The sequence below is a fragment of the Dermochelys coriacea genome, chromosome 1 (assembly GCF_009764565.3).
Source record: "Dermochelys coriacea isolate rDerCor1 chromosome 1, rDerCor1.pri.v4, whole genome shotgun sequence".
NCBI classification, from domain to species: domain Eukaryota; kingdom Metazoa; phylum Chordata; order Testudines; family Dermochelyidae; genus Dermochelys; species Dermochelys coriacea.
In genome coordinates, this window is record NC_050068.2 from 215,024,712 (window position 1) to 215,042,284 (window position 17,573).

General features: G+C 42.1%; 1 protein-coding gene across 2 annotated transcripts in view; it reads left to right on the forward strand.

Annotated features, from left to right (window-relative positions):
* Positions 1-4,576: 4,576 nt before the first annotated feature.
* The window catches only part of LOC119848611 (killer cell lectin-like receptor subfamily G member 1), a 46,915-nt gene continuing 33,918 nt past the window's right edge, over positions 4,577-17,573 (forward strand). Inside the window, exons 1-7 of one of the 2 annotated variants that reach the window (XM_043513784.1) lie at positions 4,577-5,128; positions 8,977-9,153; positions 9,775-9,873; positions 10,365-10,469; positions 12,412-12,563; positions 13,336-13,442; positions 14,102-14,455. In XM_043513784.1, the coding sequence (XP_043369719.1) occupies positions 9,063-9,153; positions 9,775-9,873; positions 10,365-10,469; positions 12,412-12,563; positions 13,336-13,442; positions 14,102-14,252 (705 nt within the window). In that variant the 5' untranslated portion in view covers positions 4,577-5,128; positions 8,977-9,062 and the 3' untranslated portion in view covers positions 14,253-14,455. Of the gene's footprint in view, positions 5,129-8,976; positions 9,154-9,774; positions 9,874-10,364; positions 10,470-12,411; positions 12,564-13,335; positions 13,443-14,101; positions 14,456-17,573 lie in introns of those variants that run through there. The other variant, XM_043513801.1, reaches the window with a different exon arrangement.

Consider the following 17,573-nt stretch of genomic DNA (forward strand, 5'->3'; position numbering starts at 1 on the left):
TGTTTTACTTTATTACATTTCATTCAATCACAGAAAAAATATTCAGATATGAGAATAACATTGGTCAGACTAAAAATACCTGTTGGGGAAAATAGTTTAAATGTGTTTTTTAAAGGTATGGTGAGGCCACATCTGGAGTACTATGCCCAGTTTTGGGGCTCCCACTACAGAAAGGATGTGGACAAATTGGAGAGAGTCCAGCAGAGGGCAATGGAAATGATTAGGGGGCTGGGGCACAAGATGTATGAGGAGAGACTAAGGGAAATGGGCTTATTTAGTCTGCAGAGGAGAAGAGTGAGGGGGGATTTGATAGCAGCTGTCAACTACCTGAAGGGGGGTTCCAAAGAGGATGGAGCTCAGCTGTTCTCAGTGGTGGCAGATGACAGAACAAGGAGCAATGGTCTCAAGTAGCAGTATGGGAGGTCTAGGTTGGATATTAGGAAAAACTATTTCAATAGGAGGGTGGTGAAGCACTGGAATGGGTTACCTAGGGAGGTGGTGGAATCTCCATCCTTAGAGGTTTTTAAGGCCCAGCTTGACAAAGCCCTGTCTGGGATGATTTAGTTTGGGTTGGTCCTGCTTTGAGCAGGGGGTTGGACTAGATGACCTCCTGAGGTCTCTTCCAACCCTAATCTTCCATGATTCTATGTTAAGTACAGTGATCACACTTTAAAAGAGTCTTCCATTTGGAAATATGGTCACTCAAACCAGTAGCATATTTAAAAATGGAAGAAACTTTTCATGTGGATCCACTATACATACAACATGGGAGATGCACACATACAAAATGGGAAATGACTGCCTAGGGACTGTCACCTGATATGCTGAGACTACCTCTGAGCCATTTTCTCTGCCACTTTGGGACTCCAGAACCCTGTCTTGTTGAGCCAGACACTCAAGCCAGCTGCAATATAGACCCAGGGTCTGAACTATGCCCCCAAAGCTGCAGACTAAACTGAAAACAGCTCAGCAAGTGCTCCTCTGTCCAGTACCCAGACATCCAGCTCCCAATGGGATCCAAACCCCAAATAAATCCGTTTAACTCTGTATAAAGCTTATATGGGGTGTGACTGGGCAAGGCCAGATGGCTATAGAAAAGTAGTGGGAGATAGATATATTAGTTCCAGGCTAAACAAATCCCTGGTACCAGGATAAGTGAAATGGCAGCTGCTCCAGGTCAATTAAGACACCTGGGGCCAATTAAGAACTTTCCAGAAGGCAGGGAGAATGCTAGGAAGCCAGTCAGGGGCTGGCTGAAACTAGTTAAAAGCCTCCCAGCCAGTCAGGTGGGTGTGAATGTCAGGAGCTGTGGGAAGAAGTTGCGGGTTGGAGAGGCTGAGTAGTACACACCATATCAGGCACAAGGAAGGAGGCCCTGAGGTAAGGGTGAAGTGGAACTTGAGGAAGTGAGGGCTGCTGTGGGGGAAGTAGCCCAGGGAATTGTACATGTCATGTTTCTAAAAGGTCAGCTACCATAGTTGATACTATTAGGGTCCCTGGGCTGGAGCCCAGAGTAGAGGGTGGGCCCAGGCTCCCGCCCCAGCCTCTTGCCCCCTGATTAATCACTGAGACTGGGAGACAACAGAAACTGTGCAAGGAAGGATAACTTCTCCTCACCTCCGTCACTGGCTTATGATGAAAATGGCTCAGTAGACCGTGACCCTTGTCTCTTGAGAGAGAAGGGTTACATGGAGGGTCACAGTGAGCCTCTGAGGCTAGCGAAATCCGCCAGGAAATGCAGGACCCACGGAGGCAAGGACAGAGCTTTGTCACAGGGGTAAACTCATAAATTGTCTGCCCTATATAACACTGACAGAGAGGTATGCACAGCTGTTTGCTCCCCCAGGTATTAATCACTTACTGTGGGTTAATTAATAAAAAAAGTGATTTTATTAAGTATAAAAAGTAGGATTTAAGTGTTTTCAAATAATATCAGACAGAATAAAGTAAATTACCAAGCAAAATAAAATAAAACACACAAATCTAAGCCTAACACATTAAGAAACTGATTACAGATAAAATATCACCCTCAGAGATGTTCCAATAAGCTTCTTTCACAGACTACACTCTTTCCTAGTCTGGGTCCAATCCTTTCCCCTGGTACAGTTCTTGTTATCTCCAGCTCAGGTGGTAACTAGGGGATTTTTCAAGACTGGAACTTCTTTGTTCTGTTTGACCCCCTTATATATCTTAGGCACAAGGCAGGAATCCTTTGTGCCAATCTGGGTTAGCACCCCTCCTTCTAAATGGAAAAGCACCAGGTTAAAGATGGATTCCAGTTCATGTGACATGATCACATGTCAATGTAAGACTTCATTACCCATTTGCCAGCTCACAGGTGTACAGGAAGGCTTACAAGTAAACAGAGCAATTTATAACCAATTGTCCTGGTTAATGGGAACCATCAAGATTCCAAGCCACCATTAATGGCCCACACTTTGCATAATTACAATAGGACCTCAGAGTTATATTTCCTATTCCTAGTTTCAGATACAAGAATGATACATTCATACAAATAAAATGACCATACTCAGTAGATTATAAACTTTGTAATGATACCTTATTAGAGACCTTTTGCATAAAGCATATTCCAGTTATGTCATATTTACACTCATAAGCGTATTTCTATAAAGCATTATGGCGTGCAGCGTCAGAGAGGAGTTGTAATAGAGGTTTATAATACAATGAACGGGACAGGGGAGGCCATTTTGCAGCTCCTAATTACCATTTCCTTTGAAACAAAAAATGGGGGTTCACAGTGAAATTAAAAATGCTATACATTGTAAATGGATAAAATTAAATATTCCATTGACATAACATAAAACTAACCCGTGGAACTCAGAACTCTATGATATTCTTTGTTAATCCACTGCTGAGACATAACCCCTCTAGCTCACTGAGATTAAAATAAGAATTAGACATTTATGGGCTAATTCTCCTCTCATTTACACCTGATTTACATCTGAGTAAGGCCCTTCCAACAATGAACTGCATCTTCAGTGAAATTAGTTAGAGTTTAAATTTCCATGATCATCCATCACCATTTTTCAAGACATCAGTTTATTAACAGCGGGGGTTGTACAAGGCGGTGTCAGGGATACTATTCTCTATGGGATAGTAGTGCATAATAAGGTACATAGTGAGTGATGCAAGACACATTTATAGGGTACTATACAGGTTTACTTCAGCCCCACTGGAGGGATTAATTTACAGCAAACACCCCTTGAGTCCAAGACAGAGTAGGTGCAGCCTCTTGTACTGTGTGCCTTTTAGCGTAAGCCCCCTAGGCCGAGATTTGATTAGGCAGGGATCCAGGCAGAGCATGCTCCTCTCTAGACAGAGGGGTCTTTCCCATACTCCAAACATGTCCCTTTAAAAGGCTTAACTCTTTAAAGAGTCCCAGCTCATACCCTTCCATCCAGGACTGACAGCTCATGCACTTCATTTAGGGCAGAGCAGGTACTTTTCCTTCCCTACAAGAAGTGCAGTAACTCCTGGAGCTATGATATTATATAGCTATGTAATCATGATTTTATCTTTTCCCTGTTTATAGCTCAGTACAAGCAGTAGGGATGGTGTATTTAAAGATTTACTGGTGACACGGTCCAGGTGACATGTATTTCTCTGTTAATAATTCTGCGATCTACTCCTCCTTGGGGTAAAATCCATTAGATATAGATCAGAGATGGGTCCAATCTAAAATTTCCCCATCACGTTCCCCCAGAGTCCTGCATCATGTTAAGTTCTATGATAATAGGACAAAGTTACTGCTTCACTCCATGTCGCTTTTAAGCTACGTCTGCTCCACAGGGTAGGGGTATGATTCCCCTGTTTGCATACACATACTCGCAATAAGAAAAGGAGTACTTGTGGCACCTTAGAGACTAACAAATGTATTAGAGCATAAGCTTTCGTGAGCTACAGCTCACTTCATCGGATGCATTTGGTGGAAAAAAAAAAAAAAGTTTTTTCCACCAAATGCATCCGATGAAGTGAGCTGTAGCTCACGAAAGCTTATGCTCTAATAAATTTGTTAGTCTCTAAGGTGCCACAAGTACTCCTTTTCTTTTTGCAAATACAGACTAACACGGCTGCTACTCTGAAACCTGTCATACTCGCAATGGCACTCATCGACCTAGCACAGGTGTAAATAGCAGTATAGCTGCAGTAGCAAGGATAGCAGCAGTGTAGGGATGGCTTAGCTGTGCTGAGTACATACCCACTGGTATGTACTCGTACTGGTATTTCAGATGGATGTGTACTTGGCACAGCTCAGCCATGCCTCTGCTGCCACTCTCCATGCTACCAGGCTATACTCACACCCCAGCTCTTAGTGTAGACATAGCCTTAGGCACCATGACCCTGAAACTACCCATTGATCTGCCTCAGAGGCTGACTCTCTTCTCTTTGTTCCCATTCTCCTTGACTCTGGTGTCACATGATCTGGGCAAAGAAGACTGAAAACGATGATGGGGTTGGTGTTGGCCCTACTGGTACGGTGATGTTTTGCTGGGGCTGCTGGCACACCTGTGTTGAGGCTGGTGATCAGACAGTCGGAGAAGTTAGAAATGAGACAATCTTGGATCTTCAGCCTATATCCCAGGGAGTAATGCAGGATGTTTCCCTGTAGCACTTTCCTAGTGCTGTCCTGTCACTTTAAATGTCCAGAAGTCTCGAGCTTCAAGTATTTCCCTAGTGGAGACTGTTCCAAGAGACTGAGAGCCTAGGAGCACAAAGTTTAACACATTGTTTGGCCTAACTACTGTGTGTGTCATAGATACTGTTGCTTCCTAACTTCAGCATTTAAAAAGCTGTAAATTAACTTTGAATTTAATACGATGGGCCAAGTCACATCACTGTAACTCAGGATGCAAGCCCCTTTATTCTGAGCACTTTGGACTGGGGGAGGTGGTCTCAAATTAGCAGCCATTGAACTTCCTGTGCGGTTTCAGACAGAACATCATAAAGTAACTAAAACTTTCTCTTTTGGCTTGCATTCTCCATCTTCTGTCAGGACAGCCAGAAGGACAGATATTTACTTCCTGGATATGCATATATAGAGGATCAGATCAGACACAGAACGGAAAAGTCTTTTCCAGCTCTCCTGCATCTTCCCAAACAACTACAGGTACAAAAAAAAAAAAGATATCATGGCCAAATGCTTCTGGGTTTATTGTTATTAGAATAGAACATAAATGTAGGTAACATTCACTTGTGTTTACTAATTCAAGAAATGAGTGAAAGTGTTTACCATGAAAGATATTATATAGATATGTAACTTTGATTTTATTTTTTTCTTTTGTTATAGTTCAGTACAAGCAGTCGGGATGGTGTGTTTAAAGACTGACTGGTGAGACAGTCCAGGTGACATATAGTTCTCCATTTATAATTCAGTGATCTACTCCTCCTTGAAGTAACATGCATTAGATATAAAGTAGAGAAAAGTCTGATCTCAAATTCTGGATTTGTATGCCATTTCTAGTTATTTTTACTATGAAAATCAAAAGCTATAAGTTCAACATTAGACTCAAAAAGTGATAGATGGGATATATATAGTTGAAAGCATTTGATATAGTATCTCAAGAAAACATACTTGAGAAAAGAGTTCACATTATCTTGGCTTGGAGTTGAATCATTTGTCCTGAAAACTGTTGAAGGCTGTCACCAAAGGGGAAAGATAAAAGACAATAATATGAACTTCTGAAGGAGGTGATCAGTGGGGTATCACAAAGGACTTTGTGGGGTCTGGGTTTACCTAATGTATTTGTTCTTAATTTGTAAATAACACAATAATGAAATATTAAATCTCCGGATGTGGTAAATTTTGGCTCCACTGCAGTGCACAAATGCCCCTTCCAACTCCTGTAGGCATCTAAACTCACTCAGCAATTATACTTTTGCAATAAAAGTTTCCTAGGCACCTATATTTGTGCCTTTGGGCATGCACACTGCTGGCTCCCTGTCAGTGTCTGGGTAGCTATCTCCTGCCTAAGCTCCACAGTGATTCACAAACTGGGGGGAGACAGGCATTAATCTTCAGGGCCTGGTCTTCTAGGTGTGTTATGGTGTGCCTAACACCACACAAAACAGCTGTGGTGGGGGTGAAGGGGAACAAGGATGACTTCTCATGAATTTTAACCCAGTGGTAAGAGTACTCATAGGTGCTGGAACCAGGGGGTGAGGGTGCTGCCATACTCCCGGTTTGAAGTGGTTTCCATTAGGATTTACAGTTTGGTTCAATGGCTCTCAGGACTCCCACTATACAAATTGTTCCAGCATCTCTGAGTGTACCCACCTGGGATGGTGGAGACTCCCAGTTCAAGCCCACATCCCCCGCCTCCATCTGAGGTAGCAAAGAGGTTTGAACTGGGACCTGCCAACTCTCAGGAGCTTGCTTTAACAATTGGACTACAGGACATTCAGATGTGAGGCTTACTCAGGCTCTCCTGTTGAAGCTGTAACACTCCGGATGAATATTTACAGAGTCATTGGAGCCAGGGGACTGGATCTGGGGATCCCACATTTCTGAATGTTCTAACCACAAAGCTATACAATCTTCTCATGTTTGTGTTCTCCCTCTTGGTCTCTCCATTTCTCTGGCCCAAATGAGCCTTTAAGAGACAGAGAAAAAGAGAGAGAACACAGTCATGATGGCTCTATACCCTGGTGGTTAGAGCATTCAGAGACGTGGGCACCCTACTGCAATGCTCATTATTTATCCAGAGTGAAACAGCTTCAAGAGGAGAGATGGAAGAAGCCCCGCATCAGACTATGCCATAGCCCAGTGGTTAGAGCACTCTTCTGAGTGACAGGATTTGAACAGGGATCTTCCCCTTGTGCTGACGTATGGTTATGAGGGAAGTCCTAATCCCCCTGCCTTCTTGCTAAAGTGGCATAAGGCACCAAACTCTGAGAGGTTGGGGCTTAGCACACACTCCTCTTGTCAGCATCTCCCATTGGCTAACTTAGGCAGCTCTCTGCCTAGCATGGTGGCTTTGGTGCATCACAGTCTAAGGCACCTCTCTCCATTCATTCTATAGAGAGCCAGGCACTATAACTCAGGCTTTGTGTATCACAGTGATTTTTTCAGGCACATAAAAAGTAAGTGTTGTGACACTGAGCATTAGAACATCCTTTTGAGCATTCAGCCCTAAGACATTTGGAAATCAACAATGCTAACGGACATACTGGGTGAAATGAATGATATAGCAGCCAATAGCTAATTTACATTTGTGTAAGCAGAAAAGAGCTTGTCAGAGAGCAGGGTGCCACACACAGAATAGTGCATTCTGTTCTGAACACCTCCATACTAACCACATGTATTAAATCTGAGGGTATTCAGAGAAGGGAAACACTAGAGAGTAAAAGGCTAGAGTGATTGTCTAATGAGGGATGAGGTAAAATGAAAAGAAGGGAACAGGTATAGGCTAAGGTTGCTAACTAGTGATGAAAGAAGAGTGCAGTTTGGAGAGCTTGGCACAGACTACAAATATTTGAGAGATGTAAACACAAAGGACAGAGGAAGAGATTGTTTCAGATAATTCCAAATATAATATGGAATAATGGTACAGAATTAAGAAAAATAAAATTTAAGCTAGATACTAGAAACAGTTTCTAACAGGGAGTGACTGTGCAATAGCTTTCTGAAGGAGTTGCTGAGAACACAATCACGTGAGATATTTAAAAATGGAAAGGATGAGTCCTGGTATTGCAAAACATCGAGTGATCTCAAATTCTATTAATATCAGTGGTACTCAGCAATACAAAAAAAGTTACTCAGCAAATTGTAGGAGCAAGCAGAACAGAACTGTACTGGCATTACATGGATCTCTGAATAGTGACTTGGTCTGCACTGGTGAAAAGGAATACATTATGCAAAAGAAAAAAGAATACCGACCTATAACTAATATCGCTAAAAAGGCCAAAAATTCTTGGTCTAAGTGCAATAGACAACAGGAGTTGAAAATTTTCCCTTTTTTTCTATATATTAGTCAGTATCTTTTAGAGAGCAAATATGAATGAGGTCTTTTATTGGACCAGCTTCTGTTGGTGAGAGAGACAAGCTTTCAAGCTTACACTTTGCTCTTCTGACCTGAAGAAGAGCTCTGTGCAAGTGCGTTTCTCTCTCTCATCAATGGAAGTTGGCCCAATAAAAATTATTACCTCTCCCAGCTTGTCTCTCTAATATCCTGGGACCAACACAACTACAAAAAACACTGCATGGTATCTTTTAGAGACAGAGAATGCAGGTGATGCTTTTATATGACTGATTATCATTAATTAACTTTACTGAAATACAGAAATGAGAAAAGACCTACGGGACAAGGCTATCTTGACCATTATCCCTTGCACACATAAACACATCCCTCAGACTACTGGATTTCTCCCCAAAAGTAAATTTTGTTACAGTCCATGTTAAACAGACTCATGCAATGGGGTTTCCAGCACCAATTTTTTTATCCGGTATCCTTTTGACTGTCTCCTTCAAGCCTCTTAAAACCTGAATCTAACTAGTAACAATAGCCTCTCACTTCTTCTGCTGATGGGTAGCACTTTGGAGAGCAAAATACTAGACTTATAAACATTATGTCTATTTAATATTTTTATTACCGTAGAGCTTGGAGGCAACATACAAGCTATGGGTGCCATTGTGCTAGACACTGTGTGAACACACAATGAGAGACAGTCGCAGCCCTGAAGTGTTTGCAATCTAAACCACTGTGAATAGTATTAAAGGTGGTCTACGTTGATCCATTTTAATATCCAGTTTTCTGAGACTCAGAGGTAACCAGAATATGTTGTCATTATATAGTTAAATAGAGGGCAGATAATAGACAAAGATGATAGGATGCATGTACTTAACTCAGTACGCCATTTAATCCTGCATTTCTGTTCCTCTTACTACAGACTATTGTAATGCAGTAAATTAAAACCAATCATTGCAATATTCTGTTATTTTTTACTTGATATTTCTAGATCCATTGGTTTTTCATCAAATGCCATCATCTATCATAGGCCACTAAAGAAAAGTCTACAGTTTCCACACTCACCATCCTCTAGAAATGAGCAAGAAGGAAATGACTTACACAGAAGTGAAATGTCACACTTCTGAGCAGCAGAGGAGACAAAGACCTAGGAACTCTGAGAGCAAAGGTATTGTATGTTAACCAGCTGGTAACATATTTTCTGTTCTACTGTCCATGGTCAAACCTCTGCTCCATCCCAGGAAACTGACACTAGATTTTTGAAATAGTAAAGTTAGAATGTTCATTTGTTATTTGCCCAATGCTATGCTACTAAGACAATAACAACATCTACTATCAATCTGGTTGATGGTCTTTGAGATTTGAGAAAGAGGCTCACAGCTCTGGCAGTCATGAACAGTACTCATGAGTACAAGCACCTGGCAATGGCAGTTATAGAGGGGCTGGTTTTCAGACTGCTCTGGTGGATAGCTTTGGGACCTGGGTGTTGCTCAGATAAACAAAAAGAAAAGGAGTACTTGTGGCACCTTAGAGACTAACAAATTTATTGGAGCATAAGCTTTCGTGAGCTACAGCTCACTTCATCGGATGCATCGGATGAAGTGAGCTGTAGCTCACGAAAGCTTATGCTCCAATAAATTTGTTAGTCTCTAAGGTGCCACAAGTACTCCTTTTCTTTTTGCGAATACAGACTAACACGGCTGCTACTCTGAAACCTCAGATAAACAGTAATCTGATGCCAGATACTCAGAAAAGTGGCTCATTCTGCCCATCTTTATGTTCTTTTTAGATTCTCCTACTCCATCTTCTCCCTGGCGGATCATTGCAGTGATTGTGGGGGTCCTCCACCTGGTATCACTAGGAGCAGTGGTGGCCTTGATTGCCAAGTGTAAGTAATTGCAGAAAAGACACGGGGGGACTGATACACTCCTGCATTAATCCAGTTTTATGCCATTGTCAGTCCACTGTGCTACACTGATGTAAAACTGATGTAATGCAGAAAAGCAGATGCAGTGGCTTGTACATAACCGCTCTCCTCCAGCCATCCCCTGATTTAGGGTGCATTTTGATTTGGTCTCATATTTTATTCTTATAAGCCTAGATGTTAGGGTTTACTTTCCTATTCTTACTGTAGAATATGCACCTTCTTCTGTACAGGGATTATTGTACAGAGAAAATTCACAGGTAAGTTCTTCCATACATGTTCAAAGAATCAAATTTCAAAACTTTTCTTTAGCAAAAAAAGTAATGTTATTAAACACACAAGCAAGCAACCCCAGTTAAACATTAATGCAATGATGCTATTTGTGTTTCCTTAAAATGCAAAATTGATTTTTCATTTTAAGTGGTGTAATGTATTGATATAATTGCAAATGCAAGTTTTCCAGGACTCCCATCCATCAGGAAATTTTAGCCAGCTGGGAAATGCATATCAGCAGCAACAGACTAAAACTCCTGGTCAAGAATCATACAAGGAAACCAGAGGTAAATATTTTAGTTGGATCAGCTTGTTAGAGGGCTTTCCCTTCACCCTCTCCTGAGGTTCTTGTCACACAGACAGAAAGCAGAAGACCAGAAATCCGAAGTGCAAGCAATCCAATGTTTATTGGGGTTAGTTCCAAACAAGCATATCCATAGCTCTACACTCTGGCAGAGTCTGTTTCCCAGTGTTCCCTTCCCAGTTCTGACACTGCAGAGCCTTGCCTGCGTCCCCGTTCCCCCCTCCCATTCCTAATTCCCATCTCCTCCTCTTTAGCAGGCCCAAATATACCTGCAGTGCATGCCCCTATCACACCCCTTACAATTTATGGTCATGTTCCATTTGGTAGGGTCTCGAGTTTGGGTCTTCGTCCCACCTCTTTTGAATCCCATGAGAGGGGTAAGGAGTGAGGTTACGCTCTGGCCAAGGCAAGGCTTTTCTTTGGCTTTTAGTGTTTCTTATGCCTTCCCCCCATTCCTCCTTGCCCCTCCTGACTGGTTGCTTGACCTTGCCTTGGGAGAAGAGCCAGGCAGTCTTCCAGTGTATGCTTATATATTACACTCCCACCATACCCTGTAACACTTTAACTGCTCTATCTCTTATCTCTTCCCATTGTATTAACAAACCCATCTGGCTAGGGAGAAGCAGCACACACAGTGTCTTTTGTTCTTTGTTCACACATATTAGTATAAGATATGAGTGTCAAAAAATCAACCCCAAAATTCTATCTCAGGCTGATAAACAAGCCTGTATGCAAACACAGCTGTCCACATTGTTCAGCTTCCTGATGACAAAAGGAAAAATAAATTGCATATAATTATCTCATAATATTGCAGCATGAAGGTTCTCAATAACAAAGCCAAATGAAACCAACTAAACATGCTGAATGAGCAATGTAGGGAGATCTAAAAATACAAATTTTGCTGAGTACATGTGGCTGAAATGAACAGAAATGGAGCTCACCTGTTGCTTATGCACTTATTGCTTCTTCAGTAACTCAAGCAAGAACGGATGGGATTCCTGTTCATTGAACTCAGCAGCTCTAGGCTGAAGAAGGAAAGCAGTAAGTGCAGGAGAACTTAGAGGAGTGAGAGGGGAAACAAACGATTACAAAATAAAGCAAAGAAATTTATTGAGAATAACCACATCAGCATATAGCCTCCTGAAACACCACAGCATGAGAAGAACTGCGAAAGAGAAGTTGCTGTAAATAATAAAAACCTTAGAGTACAACAACATAAGCTGCCTAACATCTCTAATACTTCACTTACAGGGGCCCTGATGGGACATGAAAACCAAATGTGATTTGGCCTGACGTAAATCATGCAGAATTCCCAAACTAAACACTGTAACCATAAGTTTGTAGATACAAAAGACAGTGAGGCTTTGCCAGCCCTACAGCTGTAGTCATCACTTTTGGTGCTGTGAGAGGTACAGAATGAGCAGGCCAGCAATAGCTCAGATGAATTAAAGGGTGGTTTAGGTGGAGATCGGATCATAACAAATCTACATCCGTATATCTGCAAGCCACCAGTCAGGAGCTAAACTACATACTTCTACTATCTGAATGCATCCGATGAAGCGAGCTGTAGCTCACGAAAGCTTATGCTCAAATAAATTTGTTCGTGTCTAAGGTGCCACAAGTACTCCTTTTCTTTTTGCGAATACAAACTAACACGGTTGCTACTCTGAAATCTGCAATAGAAATGATACCTTTCAGCTTCCATAGCACAGGCCTCTATCACTTGAGATAGACTGTGGAGATTATATCCTTTTTAGAGGCATCAACTAGGGAGAAAATCAAATTCTTGAATACGTTGTTTTCTATCCAATGGAGAGCAATAGAGCAACATATACAAATCAGTAAATGACATTAAACAATATCAGATTGCATCACACCCATTGGCCAGATATCTGATGAGGCTATGAATGTGTTTTCTTTTCAAGGAAGTAAATTCAGCCCTTGCCCAGAGAACTGGAGGCAGCATGGAGACTATTGTTATCACTTTCCTTCAAAATGGAAAACTTGGCAAGAGAGTAAAGATTATTGCCTTTCTTTGGGCTCCAACCTTCTTAAGATTGAAAACAAGGAAGAACTGGTAATCTCTTACCCTTCACTTTCCAGAACCAACCTCTGTATTTTTGGGCAGGACTGCAAAACATTTTTTTCCCTCCAGCCCTATTCCCCAACCAGTACAGATTCCTGTCCACCATGATCACTGCAGTGTGCAATGGGCCAACTCAAGGATTTGAGGTGCTTAGCAAGGTGATTCCTTGAGTTACCCCAAAATATAACTGTCTCACAAAGTGTATACAACAAGATTTTGTGCACTAGTAAAAGGTACAAAAAGAAATCCTAATCCCAGCTAACCCTGAAGCCAAACACATTTGCAATCAATGGAAAGACATGTATTGACTTCAGCATGCTGTGGATTAGACCCCAAACTAGCAGATGCAGCCTGTGGGAAGGTCCATTGGCACCAAAGGGTGAAGGTGTCTCACATCCCGCCACAACTCCTGGTCCTCACTAAGGAGCAGTAATGACAGGTCCTGAAGGGAACCTCATCCAGGATCCCCAGTTGGAAGGATGGTGGCTGGCCTGTGGAGTGACCTAGAGGGAGAGAAGAGATAAGTCGCAACAAAATTTATAAAAATTTATAAAAAAATCTATAAAATCTGTGGATATACTAACTGGGAGAAAAAAAACTAAATCTAACTCTTCAGGGACAATTATGGGCAGGGCAGGAAGCTCAGCACATGGACTCTGTTCAGGACTCCTCAGTCACATTCCATTCCCTGATAGCCATACAGTGATAAAATGGTCAAATAGCATGGATTGGGCTTAAATGATTTGATTATGTTCCCATACAGGATTTCATAAAGTCAGTGACATTTACTTACCACTGGATTGGACTATCTCGTAAGACAGACAATGAGCCCTGGGTGTGGGACGATGACACATCTCTCACCAGTGACCTGTAGGTGACTCTCAGTGAGAGAAACTGTTCCCTTCTATTTGGGCTTGCTATATATGTTCTACAAGCAGCAGGCGTTTATGCCACAGCAAAGCATAGGGGATACATGCAGCTACACGGCCCCTGAGAAGCATTGGAGAGATGGTGCCTCAGGTGGGCAGTTTTTATCCAGGGATCCTACACACACACACACACACACACACACAGATTTGGGGAGGCACAATTTGTTTCATTCATTAGGTTCATTCATCGCCACCCCTGGCATGCCTGCCCCTCTTCACTATATAACATTTAGTATTTTTCCTCATCTTATTATTCCTACAGGATAACCGGATGAAAATGAGATCTCTGTTATGCAAGAGAGAGGGATGAGGTGCATTGGTAAAGTTGTTGGGAGGGGGGCCCTGGGCTGGAATAGCAGGGTGTGCTGCAGCTCCAGAGTCAGGGACATTGGCAGAGCTGTGATAGGAAGCTGTCTATCCCTGGCCTAGTTTTTTCCACTGCTTTTTCCTCCTGACTTTCATGATCATTACATTCCCAAATTATTTTAGAAATTGTGCCCATCTCTCCTACCTGCTGCCCTACTAACTGAACAATGAGTACGACTGCTGGGGATTCGTATATGTCGCTAGCAGGCAGTAAACTGTGCATTTCCATCCTAGGTTTACGATCACCCAACATGGTACTCTACAGCATTGTGTACTTTTCCTCAATAGAGGAGCCAAGTCCGATTCTTGTGATGAGCGAAACCCCTGGATTTGTGAGAAGAAGGCAGCTCACACAGAACCCGCTGCACTGGCAGAGGAAGGATGAAAAACCATGCCAATCATTTGCTGATGTATCTTGATTCGTGAAGACAAAGATAACCCTTGAAGTAATACCCGTCCCTTGGTCAATATATCACATTTGTTGTTTACTGCCATTTACAGTCATTTTCAAATACTTTGCTGTGATCACAAAAATGTTTAATATTTGCAAAAAGAACTTAGGTATTCAGAATTTGCAATATCAGATTCATTGATAAACTTCATTGATAGAATTTTCTGTAGTATCTGGCTGGTGAATCTTGCCCATATGCTCAGGGTTTAGCTGATCACCATATTTGGGGTCGGGAAGGAATTTTCCTCCAGTGCAGATTGGATATTGCTCAGATATAGCTCAGATATAGGTGAGGTTTTTCGTAGGAGTGGGTGGGTGAGATTCTGTGGCCTGCATTGTGCAGGAGGTCAGACTAGATGATCAGAATGGTCCCTTCTGACCTTAGTATCTATGAATCTAAACCCCTTCCCTTTGGACTGGTGAACAGCCAATCAGAGCACCTCTCACAACTCTCTCATTAGCCCAAACTGTGGTATATTTAGCTATGAAGCTGTGACACCATTTTTTCCCTGTGAATTGAATTTCTAAGAACTCTGCCTTTCTTCAGAGAGAGCAGCAATTTTGTTCTAAGAGTTACCCCAGCATGTTATGGAAGAGGCACACACACTGTTGTTGTGGGGGCACCCCAGCTTCATTAAGTGGCTTCCCCTAGCCACATGCCTGAGAGAACCCTGCTTGCCTCCCACAAGGGGCAAGCACCAGTTTCCCGTCCTCAACTCCCCTCTGGACTACAGCAGCAACGGGGGCAGAAGTTCAGGACGCTGTTTCCCACATTGTTGACAGTCCAGAGCAGAGAGAGAACTGGGTAGCAACACAACCAGAACCAATAATAAACCAGAACTCAGAGACAAAGGGCTTGGTTTTACTTTTGTTTTTGGCTCTGTTTGGAGTACAACAGGGAAAGAAGCATCACAGTCAGGGAGGAACCTTCTACCCTCCACATTCCTATCCAGGGGAAGATATTGAGTCCTTTTTGGAGTTCTGGGATATTGAACAGTGTCATCTCAGCAGACACCAGAAATCAGGGAGTCAGAGGAGTGTCACATCCAGGCTACCAAGAGCCAAACTACCTACATATTTGAATGCAGCACAGAGAGCTACAGGGATGATCTTAACATCCTTCCTGTGAATACTTTTAAGAACATCCTTGTTTATTTATTTTTATTTTTTATTTTAAAATGGACACTGATTTCAGTACTGCATCACCCGTCAAAGACTGAGCCTAAATTCACAATCTGCGAAGGCAACTGCTGGAAGGTGGTTTTTAGCAGCTGCAAATGGTTGGAGGGGTATAGCTTATGTATTGTTGTTTTTGTCTTTTATTATCCTTATCCCCTTTTCTACTGCCCCTTATCCTGAGTTCCCAATACCTAATAAAGCCCCAGTTCCTGTTTTATTACTCTGGGATTTGAGATAGTACTTTATTTTGTCTGCTCTGACTGACACTCCTCTGTATGAGATAGGGTCAGATATTTACCCAAGGGACAGGCCCTCTGTGTTCTTTACACTAGGAGGGGTTTCCCTCAGATCCTCTTCTTAGCATGGCATCAGTTAGTAGTGTTGCCACCTCTGAGGTAAAAACAACCAGGACATCTGGGATGATCCTGAGCCCACAAAACTGGACAGCTGAGAGTGTGTACTGAACACCCTTACAGATTTCCTGAAAGAAAAGGAGTACTGGTGGCACCTTAGAGATTAACAAATTTATTAGAGCATAAGCTTTCGTGAGCTACAGCTCACTTCATCGGATGCATTTGGTGGAAAAAACAGAGGAGAGATTTATATACACACACACAGAGAACATGAAACAGATTTCCTGGGAATTCTACCTTGAAAATGAATAATTCTTGGAAGACCTGGGCAGGTGGCAACCCAGTCAATGAGGATATGTCTGTGCTATAGGCTTACCCTGTGTTTTTATTGTTTTAGTCCAACCTCCTCTTCTATCCACACACAAGTCCTTAAGCATGTTCTTATATATGCTTTGAATCCATGCTCACTTGTATGGCTGGGGGCATAAATTAAAGCGTGGGTTTTGCTTTAAGGTCCAGTCCTACCTGCACACTTTGCAGTGAGGAGGCAATTAAAGTACATGTTCCTGAGTTCATGATGATAGAGTCCTTCAATAGCATCCCACAATTCCCAGGGCCTGTATGTTCCAGACGTTCTACTTACTCACTTCCCACTCACCTCCTGTGCATTGGAAGCTACCTGTTGGTTTATATACTCCTGATTAGCATTTAACCCACTTTTGCCAGCTCTTGTGAATTAATCAAAAATCAAAGGATATCAGTGCCTACAGGAGGAGTTCTTGGAATAACACAAGAAGCTTGTCCAATCCCATGATTTTTAAAAATGCCCAAGTCAAACCAGCAACTTTTCTCATATTCCTTCCTCCCACAACTCCCACTGTCTCAGTGCTTCCCCTCTGCCCAAGACCCAGGAGCCTTTCTTCTCTTGGGCAGGGAGAGGGAAGAATAATTAGAATAAAAATGAATTATTTTTATTTATTTGGACAATTAATTATAATAAAAGAGAAAAGTGTTGCATTGTAGAACTGCTGTCAACATTTTTCAGAATTGCTGGTTATTTATGACAGGCAATGCTGGGACTGTAAACTCGAATCTTTGGATTAATACAAGCCAGATTATTAAATTGGATTGTTTTATTAGTACCGAGGACTAAATCAAATCATGCAAATGTTAAGATAAGGAATCTTGGCTTCTAGAATATTTAACCCGGTAAATAAAATATGGATGATCACAGTTGTCTTGCAAAAGGCTAAACCAGTCCAGCTTGTTTTAGTGGGACATTATCACATATATGAATGATTGATATAAGCTTTTTCATAGAAATATAATTATTATGGGGACATTTCTAGAATTGTAAGGGGGAGTATTCCAGAATGGTAAATGGGTATAAGGATAGAGGAATCAGAGTGGGGTGGGTGGAGACAGGATCACTCGCTGACTCTCTGGCCCAATGACTCATTATTTAATCAGAGTGAAACAAATTTGACAGGAGAGATTGAGGCTGTGCTGCTGCTCTTTGGTGGGAGGCAATTATCTGCAGGGTGGCGTGAAGTGGTTAACACGACCTATTACACTGTGAAAATTCTGCACTGCAGAAACTGTGAGAAATGACTGATTCCTGGAGATGGAAACAGAGAGTCCATTCAGTTGGGAGAAAACTACAGAAAGACACTAAAACACAAGGGTGATGATCTCTTCCCACCTATAATTCTCCAGTACCAAA